At 41.8% G+C, this 27,782-nt stretch overlaps 1 protein-coding gene and 1 long non-coding RNA gene across 6 annotated transcripts in view; one reads left to right on the forward strand and one right to left on the reverse strand.

Moving 5' to 3' along the window:
- The window catches only part of LOC109550834 (uncharacterized), a 38,906-nt gene extending 18,667 nt beyond the window's left edge, over nt 1-20,239 (reverse strand). The window contains exons 1-4 of one of the 5 annotated variants that reach the window (XR_004523423.2): nt 20,015-20,216; nt 15,873-15,937; nt 14,491-14,588; nt 4,403-4,645 (exon numbers count right to left, since the gene is read on the reverse strand). This is a non-coding gene — a long non-coding RNA (uncharacterized lncRNA). Of the gene's footprint in view, nt 1-4,402; nt 4,646-7,996; nt 8,990-14,486; nt 14,589-15,872; nt 15,938-20,014 lie in introns of those variants that run through there. The other 4 variants (XR_012327950.1, XR_012327951.1, XR_004523424.2 and 1 more) reach the window with 4 other exon arrangements.
- A 35-nt stretch (nt 20,240-20,274) lies between these two features.
- On the forward strand, nt 20,275-27,158 carry PDCD5 (programmed cell death 5). The gene is made up of 6 exons (XM_019941003.3): nt 20,275-20,446; nt 21,364-21,401; nt 24,056-24,117; nt 25,567-25,658; nt 26,583-26,654; nt 26,964-27,158. The coding sequence occupies exons 1-6, from the start codon at nt 20,381-20,383 to the stop codon at nt 27,009-27,011; spliced, it is 378 nt and encodes a 125-aa protein (XP_019796562.1). The 5' UTR covers nt 20,275-20,380; the 3' UTR covers nt 27,012-27,158.
- The last annotated feature ends 624 nt before the right edge of the window (nt 27,159-27,782 follow it).

Consider the following 27,782-nt stretch of genomic DNA (forward strand, 5'->3'; position numbering starts at 1 on the left):
GTGTTGCCTGACACCAAAGAGGGACTTTGCCCTTGAAAAGACAATTCGTGTGCATGGCAAAGAAACGCAATGCCTGGAACCACATTGTCTGGATCCAGGTCTCACTCTGGGACTGAATGAACCCTGTGTTTTGTGGGTGGATTGTTTAAATCTTTTTTAAAAAATTCATTTATTTTTGGCTGCATTGGGTCTTCATTGCTGTGCACAGGCTTTTCTCTAGGAGCATCAAGCAGGGTCTTCGTTGCAGTGCGTGGGCTTCTCATTGCAGTGGCTTCCCTTTGTTGCAGAGCATGGGCTCTAGGCACATGGGATTCAGTAGTTGTGGCACATGGGCTCAGTAGTTGTGGCTCAAGGGCTCTAGAGTACACGTTCAGTAGTTGTGGCACATGGGCTTAGTTGCTCCGCGGCATGTGGGATCTTCCCGGACCAGGGATCAAACCTGTGTCCCCTGCACTGGCAGGAGGATTCTTAACCACTGCACCACCAGGGAAGTCCAGGTGGATTATTTAAAGATGCCAGGTTTCTGCTGTGGGCTGTACCTGAACTAGAAGATGCATTTGAGTCAAAGAATTGAATAAGTGGAAGGAGTGGATTGTAAGGGATGTTGCTGTACTGAGAATACTCAGGGTTTTTTTTTTTTTCTATTAACTAATTTTATATTATTTTTTTAATCTTTTTTTTTTTTTGCCACACTGCACGGCTTATGGGACCTTAGTTCCCCAGCCAGGGATTGAACCCACACCCTCGGCAGTGACAGCGTGGATTCCTAACCACTGGACTTCCAGGGAATTCCCAAGAATACTCAGTTCTGGTGTATAGAATGAAAGACACAAATGAGTAGAGCAGTAGGAAAACTCCTAAAATGTGTCTGTAGATTAGGAACGTGTGAGATATGGGAGAGAAGAACAGAACCTATGTCTGGTGAGCATAGAAGGAAAGGATGGAACAAATCAATGTTATCAGTTGGTGAACATTTGGGTGGTTTTCAGAACTCACTTTTTAAAAACGTGCAGAGACTTGAACAGACACTTCACTGAAGAAAATATACAAATGGTCCATAAGCACAATAAAAGGTACTCAATATCGTTAGTCATTAGGGAAATTCAAATTAAAGTCACAATGTGATACCTCTAAACATCTACTCAAATGGTTAAAATTTTAAAACACCAAGTGTTAGTGAGGCTATCAACCAAATGGAGCTGTCAACATGCCACTGGGGATCATTAGAGAAACGCAAATCAAAACTACAATGAGGTACCCCCTCACACCAGTCAGAATAGCCATTATTAAAAAGTCTACGAATAATAAATGCTGGAGAGGGTGTGGAGAAAAGGGAACCCTCCTACACTGTTGGTGGGAATGTAAGTTGGTACAGCCACTATGGAAAACAGTATGGAGGTTCCTTAACAAACTAAAAATAGAGCTACCATATGACCCAACAATCCCACTCCTGGGCATATACCTGGAGAAAACCATAATTCAAAAAGATACATGCACACCAGTGTTCATTGCAGTATTATTTCTAATAGCCATGGAAGCAACCTAAATGTCCATCAACGGATGAATGGATAAAGATGTGGTATATATACACAGTGGAATATTACTCAGCCATAAAAAAGAATGAAATGCCTTTTGCAGCAACATGGATGAACCTAAAGATTATCATACTAAGTGAAGTAAGTCAGACAGAGAATGACAAATATCATATGATATTACTTATATGGGGAATCTAAAAAAAAGATACAAATGAAATTATTTTTAATATCTTTATTGAAGTATAATTGCTTTACAATGTTGTGTTAGTTTCTGCTGTACAACAAAGTGAAACAGCTGTATGTATACACATGTCCCCATATCCCCTCCCTCTTGAGCCTCCTTCCCAACCTCCCTATCCCACCCCCCTTAGGTTGCCACAAAGCACCGAGCTGATCTCCCTGTGCTATGCAGCAGCTTCCCACTAGCCATCCATCTTATATTTGGTAGTGTATATATGTCAGTGCTACACTCTCACTTCATCCCAGCTTCCCCTCCCCTCCCCCGCAAGTGTCCTCAAGTCCGTTCTCCACATCTGCATCTTTATTCCTGCCCTGCCACTAGGTTCATCAGTACCATTTTTTTAGATTCCATATATGTGCGTTAGCGTACAGTATTTGTTTTTCTCTTTCTGACTTACTTCACTCTGTATGACAGACTCTAGTCTCGTCCATCTCATTACAAATAACTCAATTTTTTCCCTTTTTATGGCTGAGTAATATTCCATTGCATATATGTGCCACATCTTCTTTATCCATTCATCTGTTGATGGACATTTAGGTTGCTTCCATGTACTGCCTATTGTCAAATGAACGTATTTACAAAAGAGAAACAGACCCACAGACATAGAAAACAAATTTATGGTTACCAAAGGGGAAAGTGGAGGAGGGATTAATTAGGAATTTGGGATTAACAGATACACACTACTATATATATTGAATAAAATAGATAAATAACAAGGAACTACTGTATAGCCCAGGGAACTATATTCAATAGCTTGTAATAACTTATAATGGAAAGGAATCTGAAAAAGAATATATATAAGTAAATCACTTTGCTGTACATCTGGAACATTGTAAATCAATTATACTTTAATAAAAAGAAGTGAGTAGTGTGTATAGCTGTTACACTACAACTAGCACAAAAAATGAAGACAATATTCTTCTGGCATTCAAAACTATAATCTAACTCAGCAAAGAAGTTGTTTATGTCTTTAACAAACAAGTGATGTTCCAAAATATGTCTTGTTTCACTTTTGTCTTACTCCTTAAAGTAAATGAAACTAGCAACCGACAGGTCAGAACTACACTAGTTAATTGCAAACTTTGGTTGGCTACAGATACAAGACTCTGGAAAAATCAGTGAAAACATTTTGTGATAATCAGTTGACTGTATGGGATTTATGATAAAAAAATACATTTTATTATTACTTATAAATTAGTAATAAACATCCTTTATATCAGCAAAATTCATAATACTTTTAAAATAATACTTTTAATATGTTATTAATATGCTAAATAAATAGATGTTAAATATATAACTTTTTCCAGAGAGCCTGCTGTTAAATATTTACCAGTATACTACTGGGCACAAGGGAATACTTTGGATGATGGAAATTATCTATATATTGATTGGAGATATGGTTTCATGGTGTACACATTTGTCAGAACTCATTAAACCATATACTTAAAATGTGTGCATTTTATGGTATGCAAATTGTACCTCAATAAATTTGATTTTTAGAAAAACAATATAAAATTGAAGACTTTGACTGATAAGCTAATGAAGACCTCAGGGAATTCCCATAGTGGCTGGGCCTTGAAGAAACATTTGGGGGTCATAGCACAGTTTGTTCAGTTTTTTTTAACTTTAAGCCCAGAGAACACAAAAGTCAAGAACGTCCTCTGACCACCCCCGCCAGTCCCACAACCTGCACACAACTGCAACCCCGGGTCCTCCATCCTGAGCCAGTACACCTTTCTCTGTCATCCTCTGAAAATATCCAAGAACTCACTCGTCTATTAAAATAACGTCTGAGATGAACTGCTTTGCAGTAATTATCAGCCAAGAGTAAAGGAAATGTGTTCTGCGCTTTTCAAAGCCTCTTTTATCTGAGTCTTTGATGAATTCCCCAGGAGCAGCCCTTCAGTCCCAGCCCTTTGCACAGGAGGTGAGCAGGAATGACCCCATTCACATGGAGGCACATGTCGGCCACTGCACAGAGAGGAAAGCCAAGTCCAGAAGTTAGGAGGGAAAAATCATAGATCAGCATGCTCTGTCTTCACGAAGCTAAATGTTCACAGTGTTTGGAAACAGCCTGTCAGCCCACTGAAACTTTCATTTTTCGTCCAGATAGATATTGCAGTCCCATAACCCTCTGTCATACACGTATGTATGTATATGATCACATACATATATACATAAACATATATATGCTATATATCATATATGCAAGCTTTTATACCAAGATAAATTCTTGTTGTAAAAAAAAGACAAATTGATTTTTGCCTATTTGTGAATTAAAATCCTAGCATCAGTCTTCTCTTCAGCAGCCCTCGCGGAATAACTTGCTGTTTAATATCAGTTAATCCATCAGCAGGTATACATAGAATAGTGACTACATGTTTATGACGGCTTCCTGGAAAGATGGGCATTTATTGCTTTGTGTCTCTTTAATTGACCTGGGTAATCCCAGCTCACTGTTTCCATCATATTCCTCTTCTAGACCCAGCAGAGGAAGTATGTGCCTTGAAATCATCACTTTATTGCTATTAATACATACTAGCCAGGACTATTTTGTTTGATATATTTTAATAACCAGTTGATCTTTGGATTTTCACTCTGAAATGATTCTATCACAAAGAGAATCTTTTTTTTAATTAATTAATTTATTTTTGTCTGCGTTGGGTCTTCGTTGCTGCGTGCGTGCTCTCTCTAGTTGCGGCAAGCGGGGGGCTACTCTTGGTTGTGGTGCACGGGCTTCTCATTGCGGTGGCTTCTCTTGTTGCGGAGCACAGGCTCTAGGCACGTGGGCTCAGTAGTTGTGGCGCACAGGCTTAGTTGTTCCGCGGCATGTGGGATCTTCCCGGACCGGGGCTCGAACCCGTGTCCCCTGCATTGGCAGACGGATTCTTAACCACTGCACCACCAGGGAAGTCCACAGAGAATCTTTACATGTTTAATTAATAATAACTTAATTAATAAAGCTTATATTAATTGTAAACTTTGGTGATTTTACAAGAGTAGTTAATTGTAGTTAATGCACAATTATTTAAGGAATAAGGGATCAATTTCTCATGAATGAAATCATGTTGACACAACCCCAGGAGGAAACAGATGTGAGAGAGTCACAGAGAAGACAGTTCAGCCCCAGAAGTTACCCTGCTCTGTAGCATCCCACAGGAGAGATGTAGGGCCCCTGGCACAGAGTTTTGCTGCTCCTTACTATTCAAAATCAGTCCTTGGACATACCCGGCAGTCCAGTGGTTAAGACTCCAAGCTCCCAATGCAGGGGCCCGGGTTTGATCCATGGTCGGGAAACTAGAACCTGCATTCATGCCTCAACTAAGAGTTTGCATGCCTCAACTAAGAGTACGCATGCCACAACTAAAGATCCCACATGCCGCAACTAAGAGCCGGCATGGCCAAATAAATAAATAAATAAATTTTTAAAAAAGATGAAGAAAAGCAAAATGAGGACTGAATGTCCCCCAGAGCCTGGGTAGACGCAGCAGAGTGAAAGCCCCTCCCCCAAAGAACAACACACAGGAAGTCCTAGAGAGAAAAATCACTGTGACTGAGGAAAGGGAGCCCCTAACCCTGCTCCCCCGCATTCTCAGCAAACTCCCCAAACCCCGCTGATGTGTCTGCACCTGAAGGAAGCAGACTGAGGAGAAATGAGGCTGAGGGACTTTGGGGTAAGTGCACAGTAAGGCTGCCCTTTGGCAGAAGCTCCCACCAGGTCGGGGAGGGGCTGGCTGAGTGTCTTTTCTTTCTTCTCTTGAGAAAGGTTCAAGGGAGTCTTCTGGGCCTCCTATGGAACCGGTGCATTAGTTTGCTAGGGCTGCTGCAACAAGAGTACAGAAATTTATCCTCTCACAGTTCTGAAAGCTAGAAGTCTGAATTCAAGGTGTCAACAGGGTTGGTTTCTTCTGCGGCCTCTCTCCTTGGCTTGTAGGTGGTCATCGTCTCCGAGCGTCTCCACGTGGTCTCCCTCTGTGTGTATCTGTGTCCTAATCTCTTCTTACAAGGACATCATTCATATTGGATTGGGGCCCATCCTAATGACTTCATTCAACCTTAATCACCTCTTTAAAGGCCCCATCTCCAAATATAGTCACATTCTGAGGCACTGGGAGTTAGGATTTCAATATAGGAATTTCTGGAGGACACAACTCAGCTCATAACAGCCAAGAATATATCTGTGGAAGCTATGGAGGCAAGGGTGGGTCCTGGAAGGCTGACCAAGAGCAGCCCCAGGACAGAGGGACTGAGGAACTCTGTGTTCCTGAGGGCAGGCACTGCATCTTACCTGCCTTTATTTCCCAAATGCCGAGCACTAGGCTTGGCACTTAGTAGGGTTTCCAAAAACATGCTTTTTGAATGAGGGGATGAATGAATGAATGAATGAATGAGCATGTTACTAGAAAAGGTATTCCCGTTCTCTGCACCTTTTTTACAAACAGGTGAGAATCTTTCTGGCTTTATTTAAGGACAGGTAAGGGCCCTCTTAATTTCTTCTGAGGTTGGTTCTCTTTGGACCAGGCAGGTGAGGGCTAGGACCAAACTTCATCTTGGCCCCCAACCATTCAGCATCCATCCTCTCTGCACCAAGTCCTCTCCACTCCCCGCCCCCCTCCCTCCCCTCAAGGAGCAGGGCTCAGAACTGAGAGAGCTCCAAAGACCCAAGGGCATGTACACAGCCTAGGAGGAAAACATGTATCAGCACAAAGCTACAGAGAAAACAATGCAATGTCAGGATTAATACACTCGAGGAGACATAATACATCAACTAGTTTCCATGCCCATATTGTCATCTATTATTTATTTATACATTATCATGATGTGGGATAGGGGTGCATTTCCATTTTTTTCACATGTTTTGTAGTAGGGGATCCAAAAGAAGAAGGCTCTGGGGCCTGGGAAGCTCTTAGACTGGCCCTGTGCCTGTTAGCTTTCCAGCTAGGAGAAGGAGGTCCTAGTCAGGGTAACATGGTGGTACCCTCACCCTGTGGCATGGAGATCATCCTCAGAAAGAAGCTGGCCACAGAAGCTTGAGTGGAACTGCTTCTGAAGTCAGACTCCATGACGGGTTTTAGGTGAAAAACTGTTTTCTAAATGTTTCCTGTTGGTCCCCCTTTCCCACCAGGCATAGATGACAGCTGTCATCATAAAGGATACAGGACCTGAGGGGTTTTATTCCTCCTAAGAGTGGTTTCAGAACTTGGTCAGTTGCTTTGGGAGGGAAATGAGGCAAAAGGCGAACATGTTTCTTTTTCCCAGAAAGAGCACAGTGTGAGGAACAATGATGGTGTGGCTTAGCTCCAAGAGTAACCCTTGTGGGTTGTGACATCTGACATTGTGCCTTTAACAGTGAGCTGGAAAGGATTTTGAAAAAATGCCATTCTGTGCACTGTGGGCAACTGCACGTACAGTAGGTCTGCTCTGAGCAGAGAAGCATCAATATCTATTACTTAGAAACAGATGAGAAGGCGAATCAGCAGCTGCTAGACCATCAGATGAACTGCGCTCTGTTGTGTTTCAAGCCTAACTTTCCTTCTGCCTCTTACATCCCGTAATTGTCAGTGAGCTCCGCGGTACCCTTCCATGACATAACTGATCAACTGCAGGATCATGGCTAATAAACTGATACAAAAGAGCTTATTAAGACATACTTTTAAGTGTGAGATAATATGTGATTCAACACGCGGCACAAACAGCTCAGAAGCCCAAGCTCGCCGCCAAGCTTACTGTGGCTTTCTCCCAGGGAATCACGGCATATGGTACCATAATAGAGCAGGAATTTACAGCAACGGAGATGTATGAGGGAGATTAAAGCTTCATCTGTAAGGACATACTGCGTGGCAAAAAACACCGTTATTGTATTTCCTGCTTTGTATTCTAATGAGAAACTTAATCCCTTTCGGTAGAGTGTGGGCTCCCTCTGCTGCTGGCAGGACATATCAGGACTCTATGCACTAAGGGATCCCTGGGCACCTGAGCAGAGCAGGTGGCCTGTCCTGGGAGGAGAAAGATGGGGCTGAACATTCAGAGGGACAGACTTGTTCTGTAGGCTCTGCCTCTGTGTGACACTGGGACTATCTGTGCCCCTAGTGCAAGTGATGGAAAACACAACGATGACCTGTCCACATCACCTGTGTCCATCCTGAAACAGGTCACAGAAGTGATGCTGAGAGGCAGCCCTCCCCGCTGAGTGGCGACCCTCCCCTCCCTCCCTCTCCTTTCCCTTCTCCTTCTTCTTTTCTCTCTCTCTCTCTCTTTACCTTCCACACAGCCACTGCCAGAAGCTCCTCCAGTTCTCTTTCAGACCCCTCCCAACAGTTTTGCTACTGCTCTGGGTTCTGCCTCGTCCTAGCACGGCCAGCACCTGACTCATGTGGTACCGAGGAGACTGCATCACCCAGAAGGTTTAACACCTTCCGCCCATCAGTAAGCAACTCGTCTCAAGACACCTGGTCACACCCCACTCTCAGCCTCCCACCACCGGTCCAACTTCAAGAGTTGCTTCGTCTCGGCAACAGGATGTTTTAATGTAGTATCCACCCCAAGAGCAGAAACATTTTAGTGCCATAACTTTGATGTGTCCCTTTTGGCCAAATCTAAATAAATAAATAGACCATTAAACTCCAGCTGTTTCTGCTACCAAGATAGGTATGGGAAGAGGATACGGCTTTGGGGTGGGGTGGGGGGGTCATACACCATACTCTTTGAAACTAGGACCACACTTGCTCCTCTCAGAACCATCAACCATCCTAAGCAAAGCAGCTCATTCTCCGATAATCTGGTTATTCGTGTGGTATCTCAAATTCTCTGATTTCTCTCTTTAAGTTCTAACGGCCATAATACTGTACTTTCAGTTAGTCAATAGAGATGCACGTCTGTGTGTCTGCAGACTTCCTGGTGATACTAGCAATCTTTTACCAGGTACACATTAGCTACTGGGTGAGAGGGGTGCGGGCATACTGCTAGATCTCTGGGTTACATATGCTGATATATGATCACCTATTCTCACCTGCAGCCTGCAGAGAAAAACGTTCAATTACATTTCAGATGGCGTCCTCGGGCATACACATATATATTTCATATCGCTAATTTCAACACTCATAGCATTTATTCATTTGTTCATTTAACTCAGAAGCCTCCGCAGTCATCCAGATGAGAGGAGCTTGCCTGGCCAAGGCAGGTGGTAGAAGAGGAGGCGGGGAGGAGCCGGGCCCTGGAGAGGTTTTGAAGACAGACAACAGGATACTCGGGTGAGTTGGATGTGGGGTGAGACAGAAAGCAGGGGGTCAAGGTGACTCCAAGATCTCTGGTGCGCAGTTACGAGGGTGCCTGTTTTTCAATCTGGTTGCAAGGTGGTGCTATTTACTGAGATGGCAAACGATGGAGGGAGACAGGTTCTGAAGGAGAGGTCAGGATTTGTTCGGGGCATGATGCATTTCAGATGCCTGGTCGACATCCTTGTGACGATGTGGGGTGGGCGGGTGGATGTTCTGCGTTGGGTTCCAAGGGAGGGTGGGCTGGAGACAGAACCTGAAATTCACCAGTGGATAGATGGCACTGGATGAGATTGCCAGGGGGTGAGTATAAAAAGCCTGGGGCAGAGTCCTGGGGTAACTTGCAGATAGTCCGGAGGAGGGGCGAGCCCCATCCTACAAAGGAAAAGCGAGAGGAAAACCAGGAGATCACGGGGCAAGTATCTCAAGGAGGAGCGAGAGAGCAACATTGCTGCTGATGGATTGAAATTATCTCAGTAACCCTGAACAAGGCAGCTTCAGAAAATCCTAATCGGGACGGTTCAAGAGAAAGTGAGCCATGAAGAAGTGGAGATAGCAAACAGAAACTACTTTTTTCAGTTTTGCTATAAAGAAGAGGAGAAAAATAGGGCTATGGTAGAAGGTAAATTTTATATTATGTCTATTTCATCACAATTAAAAACATGTTTATTTTTAACTGTGATAAAATAGACATAATATAAAATTTACCGTCTTAACCATTTTTAAACGCCCAGTTCAGCCGTGTTAAGCACATTCACATTGTCGTGCAACCAATCTCCAGAATTTATCTTGCCAAACTTGAACCCTGTACCCATGACATAACTCTCCATTCCCTTCTCCTCCCAGACCCTGGAAACCACCATCCTACTTTCTGTCTCTATGAATTTGACTACTCTGGTATATTAATCTGCTAAGGTTGCCATAACAAATTACCACAGGCTGGGTGGCTTAAAAAACAGAAATTTATTTTTTCACAGTCCTGAAGCCTACAAGTCCAAGTTCAAGTACTGATAGTTTTGGTTTCTCCTGAGGTCTCTCTCCTTGGCTTGGAGATGGCCATCTTCTCACTGTGTCCTCACATGGCCTTTTCTCTGTGTGCATGCATCCCTGGTCTCTTCTTATAAAGACACTAGCGATATTGGGCCCCACCCATAATTACCTCTTTAAAGAACCTGTCTCCAAATGCAGCCACATTGGGAGTTAGGGCGCCAACATATGAATTTAGGGTGGACACAATTCAGTCCACAGCATCTAAGTGCTTCATATAAGTAAAATCATACAGTACATGACTTTTTGTAACTGGCCTATTTCACTTAGCATAACAACTTCAAGGTTCATCCATGTTGTAGTACCTGTTCCAATTTCCTTCCTTTTCAAGGCTGAATATATTCCGTTGTATGTCTATACCACATTTTGTTTATCCATTCATTCATCAGTGGGTGAATGGGTTGCTTCCACCTTATGGCTATCGTGAATAATGATGCTATGAACATGGGTGTGCAAATCTCTCTTCAAGACCCTGATTTCAATTCCTTTGAGTATATACCCAAAAATGTATTACTAGATCATATGGTAATTCTATGTTTAAGTTTTTGAGGAACCAAGATACTACTTTCCATAGCAACTGCACCATTTTACATTCCCAGCAACAGTGAACAAAGGTTCCAATTTTTCCACCATCTCCTCAACACTTGCTATTTTCTGTGTTTTTGACAGTAGTCATCCTAACGGTTGTGAGGTGGTATCTCACTGTGGTTTTGTTTTTTTTAATTGAAGTATAGTTGATTTACAATGTTGCATTAGTTTCAGGTGTACATCAAAGTGATATATATATATATTATATATATATATGATATATACACATACTTTTTCAGATCCTTTTCCATTATAGGTTACTATAAGATATTGAATATAGTTCCCTGTCACTGTGGTTTTGACTTGCATTTCCTAGTAATTAGTGATGTTGAGCACCTTTTCATGTGCTTGTTGACAATTTGTGTATTTTCTTTGCAGAAATGTCTATTCAAGTCCTTTGCCCATTTTGAATTGGGTTGTTTGTTTCATTGTTGAATTGTAGGAGTTCTCTATATTCTAGACATCAACCCCTTATCAGATATATCATTTGCAAATATTTTCTCTCATTCTGTAGGTTGCTTTTTCATTGTGTTGATAGTGTCCTGAAAGTTTTAATTTTGATGAAGTCCAATATATCTATTTTTACTTTTGTTGCCTATGCTTTTGGTGTCATATCCAGGAAATCATCACCAAATTCGATATCACTTTTAAAAAATTAAAAATTAAAAAAAAATTTAAAATTATAAAAAGCACTTTGAGATCCTAAGAGAGTACAGAAGACATGTGGCAATGGAACAAGAATTTAAAAGTCCCATTAGGGGACTTCCCTGGTGGCGCAGTGGTTAAGAATCTGCCTGCCAATGCAGGGGACATGGGTTCGAGCCCTGGTCCGGGAAGATCCCACATGCTGTGGAGCCACTAAGCCTGTGCACCACAACTACTGAGCCCAAGTGCCACAACTACTGAAGCCCACGTGCCGAGCCAGTGCTCTGCAACAAGAGAAGCCACTGCTATGAGAAGGTCGCGCACTGCAATGAAGAGTAGCCCCCACTCACCACAACTAGAGAAAGCCGTGAGTAGCAATGAAGACCCAACACAGCCAAAAATAAATACATTAATTAATTAATTTTAAAATAAATAAATAAAAGTCCTATTAATTGAGACAAAGGTTATTTAAACAAAATAGAAAATGCATATCTACTATGAACTCTTACAAGGTAAATATGAGTGCAAAACTGTTATAAAAACAAGGAGAAATCTATAGAAACACAATAGTATGGTAAGAACTTTAAATAATTCTTTAGTCTTTGATAGATCTGGTATATAAAAAAATTAACAGGTATATAGAAGATATAAATAGCTTCATGTTGTGTATGTGTCAAACTTGTCTACAACCAACAAAGGGTACACCTTTCCCAATCCCATAAAGCATTTTAAAAAATCCGTCACAAATAATGCAATGAAAAACTCTCAGGAATTTTATACAAGCCTACATTCTCTGATTCCAGTGCAATTTTTTTTTAATTCAAGTGTTAAAAGTTTTTAGAATTCAAACACTTGAAATTTTACAGTCTTCTGGTGGTTCATTGTACTGTTCAACAGACATTTCCAGCTTTCCATTTTCTAGGCACAGGGTAGGATTGTGCTTCTTCACCCCCTTTGATGTTAAGAATAGTCAAATGATTTTCTTTGGCCAATGAAATATGAAGAGAAATGATGGGTATCATTTCTGGGTGGAAACTTAAAGGGACAGTGCATGATTCACTAGGTTATCTCTGCCATGGCAACTGGTAACAGCAAGATGGCAGCTGCTCTGTTAGCTTGGGTCTCAGAGTGGGGAGACCTGGAGCAAAGCCACCAGCCAACCTCAGTGAGCAAGAAATAAACTTTTGCTATTTTAAGCCATTAATATTTTGAGAGTTTTGTTATACAGCATAGCCTAGCCCATCCTGACTGATACAAGCCTCCTAAATAACTTCTCAGCTAAAAAGATCAAAACTGCAAGTTGGAGACAAGAAAATAAGTGCTATTTTCAAAATGATGGGCTGGTCACTCAGTTTTTCTCTTCTTCCCCCTAAGACCCTACAAAAATGATAGTAAAGGACTAAAATAGGAATAAATCCACAATGACAAAGAGAACAGGAAGTTGTCCATCAGTGGAAGAAAGTTTTAAAAAAAATTGTGAGACTGTGTCAAGCTGATACAGAAGTAATGACAGATGACACACCGCAGAGAAGGTTGCCGATCTTCCCTACAGAATTCCAGAGAGGCATAAGACAGAGTACGCAAGTGAGACCGGGCCAAAAACACTGGGATTACTCCAAAGGCTCTGTCTTAAACAGTCCAGTCCTTAGCTCCTCCCCTCGTTCAGAATGCAGGGCCTCCAAAGATCAACTCTCCAAGTGAAACACCTGAGAGTTCTTCCATTAAATAACAAAGAAGAAAAGGGAGGAGGAGGAAGAGGAGGAGAAAGAAGGAAGAAGGAAGGAGAGAAGGAAGGGAGGGAGGGAGGGAGGAAGAAGGAGGGAAGGGAGGGAAAGAAAGAGAGACAGAAATTTGTATTCATTTGCTAAGGGCTGCCTTAAAAAAGTACCACAAACAGGAAAAAAACAACCTCAAAGGAAAGAGAACTAATTCAGGAAATAGAAGAGAATTAAAAATTTTTTCTAATTATAATCATAACTATATTCAGGAAGTTATTGCATTCAAAATCATAAACAAGATACTAAGTAAACAGCACAATCAGAGAACAAGAAAGGGCTCTTACAGAATGAAAATATCATGCTGAAATAAATTGAAGGCCCAGAAGATAAAACAGAAGAAATCTTCCAGAAAGCAGAGCAAAAAGACCATGCGATGGGAGACATGAAAGAAATGAGACTCAGAAGACCTTTCCAGGAGGCCCAGTTTTACAGGCATTCCAGATAAAGAAAGATAGAAATCAGAGGGGAAACATTATCAAATGAGCAATACAACAATATCTCCAAAAGGTTAAAGTTACACGTTTTCAGATTGAAAGTACCTACAGAGCAAACAGCACAAGGTCTTTTAAAAGACCCACATGTCTGCAAAATTTTAGAACACTGGGAAAAAAAGAAAATACTCTAAAAGCTTCCGCAAGGAAAAAAATACCACTTATGCAGGAACAAATTTCAGATTTTTTAATCACCAACACCAAATGTTAGAAAACAGATGATATACCTTCAAAGAGATTGACTACTAAACACAACTGAATCATGGATTGACAAGAAAACAAACAGCTGTGGAGAAGTTTATTTGAACAATTAGAGAGAGACAAAAGTGGGTTGTATATCAGTTAGATGATATTATTTTATTTACATTACTTTATTGAGTGCAATAACGGTAGTGTAGTTATGCATGAGAATGTCTTTGTTCTTAGGATATATATACTTGGGGTGAAGTGACATGATATCTGAAAGTTACATTAAATGGTTCAGAAAAACTGTGCATGTGTATGTGCATTTGTGTGTGTGTGTGTGTGTGTGTGTGTGTGTGTGTGTGTGTGTATGCATGTACACCACATGTGTGTAGACAGAAAGATATACCAAATATGGCAAAATCTTAATGATTAGTGGATCTATGTGAAGGACATATAGGTGTTCTTTTCACTATTCCTTCCATTTTTTTATAGATTTGATATTTTTCAAAATGAAAAGTAAGGAATTTAAGAAATACAACTGATACATAACAAAGCTGTAAGGGAAAATAGCAAATAATTTTTAAATTTCTTAATTTAAAATAATTCAGAGGGAAAATTCTTTTTTCTAGAAGTTTGTAATTAACCAAAGAATTAAAGTATAAGATTAAATATTCAGACATGCAAGAACATAGAAATTTTACCTACTAGCTCTTTTTCTTAGAAAACTTCTTGAAGGTGTGCTTCAAAAAGATGAGGGGTTAAACCAGGAAAGAAAACAGGGAGTCCAAAACACAGGATACAACCTAAAACAGCAACAAAGGGAAATCCACAATGACAGGAATGCAACAGGCCTAGAGAGGAACCTGTCCAGATTAAAGAGCGAGGAGGAAGACAGGTATCTGATAAGAAAAGTGGAGCTGTCAGAATACATGATATGATGGAGAGTTTAGAAATGTTCAGTTTTCTTTGATAAAGAAAAACAAGGCACCCCAATTTCATTGCAGCATTATACACAAGAGCCAGGTCATGGAAACAACCTGAGTGTCCATCAGTGGATGAATGGATAAAGAAAATGAGGCATATGTATACAACAGAGTATCAGGCAGCCATAAAAAAGAAGGAAATCCTGCCATTTGCGACAACATGGATGGACCTAGAGGGTATTATGCTCCGCGAAATAAGTCAGACAGGGAAAGACAAATACCATATGATTTCACTTATGTGTGGAATCTAAAACAAAACAAGTGAACTGAAAAGCAGTTATAGATAAAACCGAAACAGAGTCACAGATACAGAGAACAAACAAGTGGTTGCCAGAGGAGAGCTGGGGTGGAGAGAGGAGTGAAATGGGTTGAGGGAGATCAAGAGGTACAAACTTCCAGGTACAAAATAAATGAGTCCCAGGACAAAATGTACTGCATAGGGCATATCGTCCATAATAATGTAATATCTTTGTACGGTGGCAGACGGTAACTAGACTTATCATGGTGATCATTTTGTAACGTATAGAAATGTTGAATCTGCACCAGGCACTAACATAGTGCTGTGGGTCAATTATACTTCAAACAAACAAACCCGTAGAAAAAGAGATCAGATTTGTGGTTACCAGAGGCAGGGGGAAGGGGGTTTGAGGGGAGGAGGAATTGGATGAAGGTGGTCAGAAGTTAGAGACTGCCAGTTATAAGGTAAAGAAGTCCTAGGGATGTAATGTACAACATGATTCATATAATTATATTATACTTTGCTTTATGTTACGTATGTAAATCGTTAAGAGAGTAAATCCTGAGTTCTCATCACAAGGAAAAAATATATTTTCTTTTATTCCTTTTTCTTTTTTTTGTATCTATAGGAGATGATGGATGTTCTAAACTTACTGTGGTAATCATTTCACGATATATCTAAGTCAAATCATTATGCTGTTCACCTTAAACTTATACAGGGCTGTAGGTCAATTATATCTCAATGAAAAGGAAGGAAAGAAAGACTGAATTATGATTACAGATTGGAATATTAATAAGATGTAGCACAGATAATAAGAAGCACAGATAATAGAAGCTGAGAATGTAGAAAAAAGGATGCAAACTTACTGGAAGGTTAGAGATGCTGGCATCTTCATCTTTTAAAGCTGGGAGTCAAGAGACACTGTCTATACCTGATGAAATAAGAAAGAGAAGGTGTAAGTGTGTTGCTTAAACAATATACAACTTTGGAACTGAAAATAGTAATATGTGTATTAGGAAACTAAGGAAGAAAAGTAGGAGTTGTGGAGTGTGTCAAATCCCTATCCATCAGGGGATTAGAAAATGTCTAAACTATATAAATGAAGACATCATAGCATAGGTATGTTATTTAAATACATAGCTTCTTGGGGCTTCCCTGGTGGCACAGCGGTTTAGAATCCACCTGCCAATGCAGGGGACACGAGTTCAAGCCCTGGTCTGGGAAGATCCCACATGCCACGGAGCAAATAAGCCACCCGTGTGCCACAACTACTGAGCCCACATGCCACAACTACTGAAGCCTGCGCGCCTAGAGCCCGTGCTCCTCAACAAGAGAAGCCACCACAATGAGAAGCCTGCGCACCGCAACGAAGAGTAGCCCCTGCTCGATGCAACTAGAGAAAGCCGTGCGCAGCAACAAAGACCCAACGCAGCCAAAAATAAATAAATAAAAATTTTAAAAATAAATAAGTAGCCTCTTAACTCATTTCCTGATGCTGCATTTGCCTTCTCCTCACACACGCAGTTTACAGTCCACCCTCAATGGCTCTCTTGTAGTTCCTTAAACATTTCAGGCAGGCTCCTACTTCAGGGTCCTTCTGTTCCTTCTGCCTGGAATTCTCTTCCATATGATGTCTCTGTGACTCTCTGTCTCTCCTCCTTCAGGTCTTTTTTCAAAAGCCACCATCTCAGTGAACACTTCCCTGATCCACCGCTCTCTATCCCCACTACCTGACTTTTTTTCCTCTGTATAACTTGACTTATCACATCTAATATACATATTCTGTCCTTTATTTCTATATTTATACTATATCTCCACTCCACCAGTACTATGTAGGGGGGGATGCAGTGATGCTTCCCTGTTTTTATTCACCTCTATATACACTGGTACCTAAAACAGTTGCTTAGGCACATAGAAGGCAGGCACTCAATACATAGTTAATAAAAGACTAAATGAAGGAATAACTACAGAGCAAGCTGGAGGTAAAGTTTTACCTTTGGGAACTAAGACTGGTTGGGTAGGAGTGGGCCAGGAATAGCTGCTTTTCCTCACGTACAACTGACTTTTTTTAACCATATTATTTTGACCAGGGTTTAAAGAAATTATTATTACCTTTACAAAATAGGAAAATGTTTTAAGATATTGTGAAAGAAAAAAAAATAAGACAATTGAAAACACTATACACACACACACAAACCTGTACTCACAAGTAAATTCATTCCTTAAATATTTTCATTATTAAACAAGAAAGAATAAAAACAAACAAATAGAATATTCATCTGAAGGAACCAGAAAGAAATTAACAGTGGAAATATGAAAAGGAGGTAGAAATAAATAAAGAAGAAAGTAATCAGTACTGATAAATTTCAGTTCCTTGGGGAAAAAAGAAAAACAGCAACATATTAAAATAGCTGGAAAGCATAATCAAGGAACACAAAGAAACAATAGCCCAAATAAACAATCAAGTCAACAATCCCTAAAAGGGATATGACCACAGATACAGATGTGATAGCCAGATGTTTCTAAAATGTGAAACCCTGAATGAAATGAATGGTTCTCTAGCAATTAAAATTATCTTGAGAAGAAACAGAAAACCTGAACAGGCTGATGAAGAAACCCAAATGGTCTGACAGAGAGTCCTTTCATATCTGCCCTAAAATAGTCACACAGCTACATAAAGAATTTATCTTTGTTTTGTGACTTATTTTTTAAACCTTTAAATATTTAATCTATTGGGAATGTATTTTTTATTTAAGGAATGAGGTGAGAAGCCCCGTCTCTGCTTATCTGGTTTCCTTCCCTCTTCATGGGTGTGTGCCACTCAGGCATCATCAGCCCAGGTAGGGCTGCATCTTCCCCTGTGAGTGGAAGTCACAGGACCCATCACATGGCCCATTGTACAGCCTGTCCACAAAGGGTCTCAAAACGTGACACCCGGAAATAGAAGTCGACTCCAGACTGCCATTTTTATCATCTCTCCCCGCAAAATCTTGCCTGTTTACATATTAGAGAAAAAGCATCCTTAATGTTTAAGAATGTTAAATTCAAAACACATGGATTCTCTATACCCAAGAATTGAAAGAGATATTTATACATCAATGTTCATAGCAGCATTATTCAGGAGAGCCAAAAAGAGAAAACAACCCGGGGCTGCCCTGGTGGCGCAGTGGTTAACAAACTGCCCGCCAATGCAGGGGACACGGGTTCGAGCCCTGGCCTGGGAAGATCCCACATGCTGTGGAGCAACTAAGCCCGTGTGCCACAACTACTGAGCCTGCGCTCTAGATCCCGCGAGCCACAACTACTGAGCCTGTGTGCCACAACTATTGAAGCCCGCGCACCTAGAGTCTGTGCTCTGTGACAAGAGAAGCCACCGCAATGCAAAGCCCGCACACTTCAGTGAAGAGTAGTCCCTGCACCCCACAACTAGAGAAAGCCCGTGCGCAGCAATAAAGACCCAAAGCAGCCAAAAATAAACAAAAAAATAAATTAATATATTTTTTTAAAAAGAGGAAACAACCCAAGTGATGAATGGATATACAAAATGTGGTTATATATGTTATATATTATATATATATATATTATATACATATATATATGAGAGAGAAATGTTATTAAATAGGAAAGAAATTCTGACACACGCAACAGTATGTGAGACAGGCTGGGACCTGGGACCCTTTGCTGCAGTGCTTGCACCAGGACAAACCTCTCCTCAAGCAACAAAATACAAAGAAGCTATAGGGACTAAAAATAACTGTGCACATGTGCATTTGGGGCAAATTCTGGACAAGGTACAAAGAGACCAAAAAACCCAACTGCCACTTCTGAAGAGCTGGGTGCAAAAACAGGGTGTCGGGAGCATAAGCAGGGTGCTGTGCATGCCTCCTGCAGTCACCACCACCAAAGGGGTGGGCAAAACACCTAAGCCTCCCCTCTGGCCCGACCCCTGGACACACCCCTACCCTCACCCCATATTAGGAACAAGCTCATCAGCCCCAGGGAGTGAACAAGGGAACCTGTTACTTGTTCTTGCTCCCGGCTGCTGCAGCAGGGGCCCCAATAAAGCCTTGCCTGAATTTCTTGTCTAGCCTCTGATCAATTTCTATGGATTGGGGAAGGCCAAGAACCCTGGTCGGTGTCACACGGATGAATCTTGAAGACATTATGCTAAATGAAGTAGGCTAGTCACAAAAGGACAAACGTTGTATGATTCCACTTGTATAGGTACCTATAACAGGCAAATTCAGAGACACAAAGAATGGTTCAAGGGCTGGTGGGAAGGGGGGATAGGGCACAGTTTTAGTTTTACAAGATGAAAAGAGTCCTAGAGATTGCACAAGGTGAACGCATTTAAAACTACTTAACTGTGAACTTAAAATGGTTAAAGTGGTAAATTTTATATTTTGTCACAACTGAAAAGTCAGCACATGCATGACACAGGGTTAGGGAGCTGACATTCCGGCCAACACACACCACCAGGGAATTCACCCCAGGACAGCGTGTGTGTGTGTGTGTGTGTGTGTGTGTGTGAGCGCGCGCGCGCGCCCCAGGACAGCGTGTGTGTGTGTGTGTGTGTGCGTGTAGTGTCCCGGACAGCGTGTGTGTGTGCGTGTGTGTGTGTGTGTGTGTGAGCGCGCGCGCGCGCGCGCCCCAGGACAGCGTGTGTGTGTGTGTAGTGTCCCGGAGTTCACACCACATCCCACAGCCCCCAAGCCAACCTCTGAGGAAAGGCCCATCTGATTCCGACTCTCAGCCTCCAAGTTTGTTTTAACTTGGCTTCGTAACGGCAGGATGACCAGAGTCTCTATTTGCTCCAGCCCCACCCCCAACCCACTTTAAGGGTACAATTTAATATTTCTGAACAAATTTTAAAATTGTGCAACTATCACCACCATCCAGTTTTAGAACATTTCCATCACTCCGCTTAGCGTTTCTAAGCGCCCGGATCCTCATCTGTAAATGAAGACAACATGAGCCCAGCACATTACAGGCCACCAACAAATTTTACCTAGCATTATACTTGTTGAGGATGGCCTGTTTCCAGGTTACTATCTTTTCCCACACGCAGCCAGATCTTTGCCCGGCTGGCGGCCGCGCGCGCAGAGCACAGATTTGCAGCGGGGAGGTGGAACCGAAGTCCGGAAAGCTCCGCGCGGCGGTTCTTCCCCGCAAGCCGCGGCCAGCGATCGCGGAATCGGGCCTCTCCCCGCACCCTGGCTGGGGCGCGCGGCGCGGCTCCGGGCTGGATTGGTGATGCCTGGGAGCTGCGGGCGCCTGCGCAGTGGGGAGGGTGGCGCGCGCGCTGAGGGGCTGCTAGCGGTCTCTCGAGTGGGCTAGAGCGTGGCCGCGGCTGCTCGCTCCGGACGGTCGCACCATGGCGGAGGAGGAGCTCGAGGCGCTGAGGAAGCACAGGTTGGCCGAGCTACAGGCCAAGCACGGGGTGAGCGCGCCCACCCCCCCGCCAGGCCCGTCCCCTGAGGGGCGCCGCCTTCACCCGAGGTGGAAGGCGCGGCCCCGGGCGGAGGCTCCAGGCGCCGACGCCCCAGCTCTCCCCGCGGCCGAGGACCCCGCCTCCGCCGCCGGTGGCCTCCTGGTCGCTTCTGAGCAGGCTCGGCCCCTCTCCCCAGTGCGCGGGGTCTCGGGCGGTCAGCGGACCATGTGCTGCCCTGGGCGGGTCGGGCGCGGGCCTCGCCTGGGCAGGGGCTGGTTCTCGTCCGGGCAGGCATTGGTCCCAAACAGAATTCTCAGCCCCTCGGGTCTCTCGGTGCCTTTAGCTCGTGGATCTAGCCTGCTTCGACTAGCATTCCTGCCGAATGTTTTCTAGAATTTAATTGTTCCGACCCAAGGGTCTGCTGTGTGCCAGGTGCTGAGGGTACAGCAGGGAACATCGCCTGATGGAGTTGACAGTCCCGGGGACGGCCAGGCACTAAACTAATCCCGTAGCTAAAACGCCCAAGTAAGGGCTCTACTGCAAAGAGGAAGGGAGTAATGTGTTAGGGGTGGAGTGGGATGGTCTGGAAGGAAGGGCTGTTTGAATCTTCAGCGTCCCCAATACCGAAGCACATTTTCTTTTACAGAAATTATTCTTACCACGTAAAACACGGTTTCGTAGAGCAAGGACTCTTCTCTCTAATGGTTGTTTGTATTCTAAAACATTCTCTTAGATTGTGATGTTAGAAGCTTATCAAAACGTTGTAGTAAGTGGAAACTATCAGTTTGACTTTTGTGAGGCCCGGCTTTGAATTATTTGGTAAGCCGTCTCTACCACTGCAGGAGCCTGTTAGGTATCAGAAAGAAAACAGGAGTTCCTGTTTTTTTCCTCTGTGAAATTACTAAAAGGTAAAATTGTTTTTTCAGGACCCTGGCGATGTAGCACAACAGGAAGCGAAGCAAAGGTACGGGCTGGAACTCTGAACTGTTTTTTGTTTTTAATGTAGTGGCTCTTTTTTTTTTAATTAAGGAGTACTTGACATACAACGTAAGTTTCAGGTGTACAGCATAATTATTCCATATTTGTACATATTGTGAAATGATCCCTACAATAGGTCTAGTTAACATCCATGGCCACACGTACTTGCAAACTTCTTTTCGCGTGATGAGAACTTTTAAGATCTACTCTGTTGGCAACTTTCAGACATGCAGTATAGTATTATTAACTGTAGTCACCATGCTGGACATTCATCCCCATGACTTATGTATAACTGGAAGTTTATACTTTTCTGATAATCTGCACTCATTTGGCCCACCTCCCAACACCGATCTCTTGGTCTGTTCTCTGTGTCTGTGGGAACTCTGAACTTTCTGAAGGATGGTTTCACCAAATTTTTTTTTATTTTAGTCACCTTAATAGGTGCGTGACTCTTAAAGATCTTCCTGGCATAGTGATTTTTCCAGAAATCATCATCACTGTTATTATGTTTGTTAAATAAACATGTATGGAATCCCACATTACTCATTACTTTGTATTGCAATTACTGATAGATGTTTCTCTGCTAAACTGTGATTACCTTAAAACCAACATAATCATAAGACTACCTCACAGGTATGTGGTGAGGATCGCAGGGGTACAGTGCTTCACATTTAGTAAGTGCTCAATAGTATTAACTGTCATTCTATTCTCAATGGTATTTTATCCCAGAATATCACAGAGCACCTCACACTTGGCAGGTTTATTGAATGAATGCCTAGTTCCCCCATCACGCTACCTTTTTTTAATAACAGATTTAAAAAAACCCACATAAGATAAAATTTACCATCTTAACTCTTTTTAAGAGTATGATTCAGTCATATGAACTATATTCTCATTGTTGTGCAATTAATCTCTAGAACTTTTTCATCTTGCAAATCTGAAACTATGCCTATTAAACTCCCCATGCCCCCCCCCCCCCCCCCCCGCCCCATACCTCCCAGGGCTACCTTTTAACTCATTCGTTCATCCAGCGAATACTGAGCACCTGCTCTCGGTCAGGCACTGTGTTGTGTCTACAGAGATAGGCAAGGTGGAGAAGGTTCCTGCCCTTGCGTAGCTTACATTAGAGGGAGAAGACAGCTGGTAAGCACCTGGGATAGTGCTAAAAAGAAAATAAAACTACTGCGTGAATTTCACTGATTATAAGAAGTGCATTTTTCACATTCTAACATATCTGACATTCGAATGTCTCATAATTGATTGCTCTTGTCCTGGATTCTTCCAAAGAGGATTTACTTTTTATTCTGCCATCACGTGGGTCATTTCTAACCTGAGACCTCTTAAAATTCACTGCTTGAGGGCTTCCCTGATGGCGCAGTGGTTGAGAGTCCGCCTGCCGATGCAGGGGACATGGGTTCGTGCCCCGGTCTGGGAAGATCCCACGTGCCACGGAGCGGCTGGGCCTGTGAGCCATGGCCGCTGAGCCTGCGCGTCTGAAGCCTGTGCTCCGCAACGGGAGAGGCCGCAACGGTGAGAGGCCCGCGTACAGCAAAAAAAAAAAAAAAAAATTCACTGCTTGAGGTTCCCCCTTTCTCCACACTGGTGCTGTGAATTCAAACAGCAAACCTGCAAGACTACAGCTTGAAGTTCAAATTCTCAGAGACACTTTTTCCTTCACTCAGGGCCAAGGTCATTGCACGCACACTTCCTTGCTGTTCCTTTCTGCATAGCGGGTTTTAGTTCTTGTTTACCGTGTATTGAGGATGTTGCTCTGGGATGAAACCCCAGCTATGAGTGAGGGTCTCCTATTAGACACCTCATCTAGGGTGTTTTTCATTCTTGGAGATACAGAATACTATGGCGTGTTTTCTACTCTGGCCTCTTAGATTTAGTGAAATGTAGTCATAGTTCGTGGCAGGGTTGCAGTACTCAGGAGTGATAAGGAAATGGCCTATGGAAGTGGGCTTCAGTTGTGTTCCGTGAACCCCAGAGCTCCTCAGATGGGGGCAGTTAGTAGGCACAGCCAGCCCGAGCTCCCCTTCGAATTCAGCCAAAGAATCTCTGCTTTTGTCTGTGTTACGTATTAAGTTCCTTGAAGGGCTTCATTTGAAAAACAATTTCTGCTTAAATAAAGTTTGAAACCACTATCCTGTGAACTTGAAATAGTTCCTACTTGGATAGGTAGGAAGATGCAAGGCTAGAAGCAGAGTTATAATTTAACTCCCCTCCCAACCCAAAAACTAGAACTGAGAGTGTGGAAATATGGGATCTTGTCCTACCTTGGCCACAAGTTACCTGTGTCTCCTTAACATTTCCTCCATGGACCTCAGCTTCTTTATCTCTAAGAAAATTACAGGGATTAATCACTTGGTCCTTGTAATTGCCTGAAATCTCACTATAAATTTCTAGCACCTCTCACTAGGTACTTAATAAATGTTTATAATCGTGGTTGAACTGAAACTCCACTCTGATTAGGAAAATGTGAAGTTTTACCTTTCAACCTCACAAAATATAAAGATATACACTCACAAAATATAATGCTGGCCTTTGAGTGTAAGAGTGGACTCGTTACATTTTTCTGTGTTCAACAGGAATGCTGACAGCTTAGTTCTAATTTTGCTTGACCTGTTTTTGTTGTAGGGAAGCAGAAATGAGGAACAGTATCTTAGCCCAAGTTCTGGATCAGTCAGCCCGGGCCCGATGTAAGCATCTTCAGTTTTCTTTATTTCCATAAAATTGGCTTGAGTTATTTGAATGGGGAGATATATATGAAATTGTTGCTATCTCTAGATTAAATATTTGTTTAACCTTAAAACGTGAGATACAGATTATTTGTAAGAAATGTTAAGTTTATAAACCTAAAGAAATGTACTTAAATCATTATTAGAAGTACCAGCTCCATTCTCTCCTACCAATGAGATGATCTCCACGTGCATACAGTCGGCCCTCTGTGTCCGTGGAGTCAGAATCCACAGATACAGAGGGCTGATAGTACTACACCATTTCATATAAGGGCTGAGCATCCTCGGATTTTGGCATCCTCAGGGGGTCCTTGCAGGTACAAAGGGACGACTATATTAGGTAAAATTTATAGGAAACAACTCTTAAATCGAGTCAGTCACAAAATGTTGCTGGTAGATGACACGGGTGATTGGGGGCTCGGGTTTATTGTACAGGCAGACCTTGGGGGTATTGCAGCTTTGGTTCCTGACCACCACAGCGTAGCGAGTCACACAAATTTTTTAGTTTCCCAACGCATATAAAAGTTAAGTTTATACTATATTGTAGTCTATTAAGTGTGCAATAGCCTTATGTGTAAAAAAAACAGTGTACATACCTTAATTTAAAAATACCTTATTGCAAAAAAAAAACCTTATTGCTAAAAAATGTTAATCATCATCTGAGCCTTCAGCAAGTCACGATCTTTTTGCAATAACATCAAAAATCACTGATCACAGATCACCATAACATATATAAGAATAAAAATAGTTCAAAAATATTGTGAGAATTACCAAAATGTGACACAAAGACATGAAGTGAGCAAATGCTATTGGAAAAATGATGCCAATAGACCTGCTCCAAGCTGGGTTGCCACAAACTTTCATTTGTGAAAAACACAGTATCTGTGAAGCTCAATAAAATGAGATATGCCTGTATTCTCCATTTTAGTGTATGTTTTTTCATAATAAAATTTTTCATAAAAACCATGTAGAAAAACATATTAAATGATCCATCAGAATGAACCAGTATCTTCTGTATTGTAACTTGAAGCCCAGCTTAGAAGAGGCAGGCCTAGATGAATCACTATGATTATATATGTGTAGTAGTATATAAATTGCTTTTCAGAGGGCAATAGTGCTTTTTCTTTTTTAAGCATGGAGCTTAGAATCTGAGGACCCAAGTTTAATCTTGGCTCTGCCACGACCTCCGTGTGGTCTTGACTGAGATTGACACAGCTGAACTCAAGTTTTCCTCGTTTTTAAGAGGAGTAACGATAGCATCTGCCTTATCTACCTTGCTAGTCTCAAGACATGAATAAATCTGAAGGGCTTTGGAAATGTCAGTGCTTAGTTTCAAGGTATAATATAAGTGCATTTAGTTCTGACTTCTTTGTGTATGTGTGTATATAGATTTTTTTTTTTCCTTTTTAGTAAGTAACTTAGCACTTGTAAAGCCTGAGAAAACTAAAGCAGTAGAGAATTACCTTATACAGATGGCACGGTATGGACAACTAAGTGGGAAGGTAAGCTTGGACTGCCTTGAGGCAGTTTTAAACTGTTGTTACCTACTTTATCAAAACATTTTAAGAAGGTCAGTTTTATCTCTTTCTGGTTGCAGAATTCTTGTTGAAGCAATTTTTAAAGGAGAGAACAGTTGTACCTACCATCCTTCCTAAAAGATAACTCATTGTCTTTTCTAAAATCCTCTGCTTCTTTCCTTTTCTGACACTGCTATGGAACCAGTGACTATTAGGGTCAGCTAGCCTAAATTGCTTCTACACTGGAAACAAGGTTTGTCAGTAATACTAATTAAAACAGGTAAAGTTACGCTTGTTTTGCAAATGAAGAGGTGCTAAAATTCCTGGTTATTATGTGTGTGGCTGTAATGCCATGATGGGTATATTCTGCATCCCTGACCTTTGCTTCAAGACCCAGATGAGCCCCACCTGCCCCACCTGCACTGGGAAGCCCTCTGCCGCCACCGCAGCCTACAGGGGTCAGCCCGCCCTGAACCCCTTACACTGAGAATGTGTGTGGAAGAGACAATGACTGCTTCACCTTTTTTGAGTGACTCATCTCCTGCTTTTAAGCTTCTCAAGGTTTCAGGGGCAGAGATGGTGTATCTCCGTCCCTGACACTTAACACAGTGGTGTAGGTGGTTGTCATTGTCTGCCAGTGGTGATGAAGGTGTTCTTAAGTACCTGTTAATTTTGTATTTTTCGAGGAAGCTAACTGATGGATACTTTTCCTCCCTCAAATGAAGACTAGCAGAGCAGATTTTATGTGGAACTTAAACCAAGAGTTATAGCCAGTGGCTTCAGCCCGCTGTCCCACTCTCCTTGCCTCTTGACCTCTACCCCGTACCCCGGAAGGACTAAAACCATGCAGTCTGCTGAGGTCAATTCTTTGTTTTAAAAAAATACTGTTTTTCTCTATGGTTATCCTAGGTATCAGAACAAGGTTTAATAGAAATCCTCGAAAAAGTAAGCCAACAAACAGAAAAGAAAACAACAGTTAAAGTAAGTTTCCCCAAATGCATACGGCAAAAGAAAGATTGATATTTTAAATAAGCGTTGCATCTGCATGTACTGTATCAAACATGTTTCAGCCCATAGACATTTTCATTTTATAACACAGGGAAGTTTGGGGAGAAAGGCTGCATATATTGAGGGCCTAATTTTCAAGGCTCTTCTATTGTTTTGAAACACTAAGTTGTTTTAAAGACAGACAGAAATGTCTCCCTGTAGTAGGTAGAAATTTGTGTTCTCAGAAAATCTGAGTTATGCTTTGTGAAACATGTTATGATACTTATTTAATTTTCCCCCCAGTTCAGCAGAAGAAAAGTAATGGACTCTGATGAAGATGACGATTATTGAATTTAAGACGTCTAGAGACTGGAACTTAATGGAGCAATTCTAGGACAGATAAAACACTTGGCTGAAGTTCAGATCTCGATGGGATGTTTACTTTGTTTACTGTCTATATGCCTTTTAAAAATAAACTTGTTATGCAAAATAAAACAATTTGGACAGACTTGTTTTAAAACCATAGCAGAATGAACAGAAGACCTGCATTTTCAATTTTTTCCTTTCCTATCAAAAGCTTTTGAACATGTGTAGCAGCATGAATATATCCTTTGTAATTGTGACATTAGTGTTAGGTGGGAAAGTAGCCTTAGCAGAAATAGAAGGTGCTCAATCATCTTCAGTAAAAAGAAGATAGCAGTGTCCAGAAACATCATGGGATTTAAGACTCATGGATTAAGCTGAGTCAACTTTAATATTTCCAAGACATAGGTTCTGAAAGCAGGTAAGCTATTTTTCTTCCTGAAGATAGTACTTACATTTAATGTGGGAAAATTCCTAGCTTCGGTTTCATTTATAATATGCTTTTCAAAGGCATTGAGACTAAATTATCTAACAAATATGACCCCTATCCAAACAACCTCTGTAACTAGAGGATACATCCATTGGAAAAAAATTACCAAAATAACTGAGACATGCTGGTAATATACTTCAACATTAGTAAACATGTTTGTAAGAGAAATGATTTATAATGATTCAGATCCAGTTGAGACAGTTTAGTGGTTAAACATTTTGGTAGAAATGTTCTGGGTCTTCACTGATAAGGTTGCCGGTAACTTAAAT

Source organism: Tursiops truncatus, chromosome 19 (assembly GCF_011762595.2).
Source record: "Tursiops truncatus isolate mTurTru1 chromosome 19, mTurTru1.mat.Y, whole genome shotgun sequence".
Classification (NCBI taxonomy): domain Eukaryota; kingdom Metazoa; phylum Chordata; class Mammalia; order Artiodactyla; family Delphinidae; genus Tursiops; species Tursiops truncatus.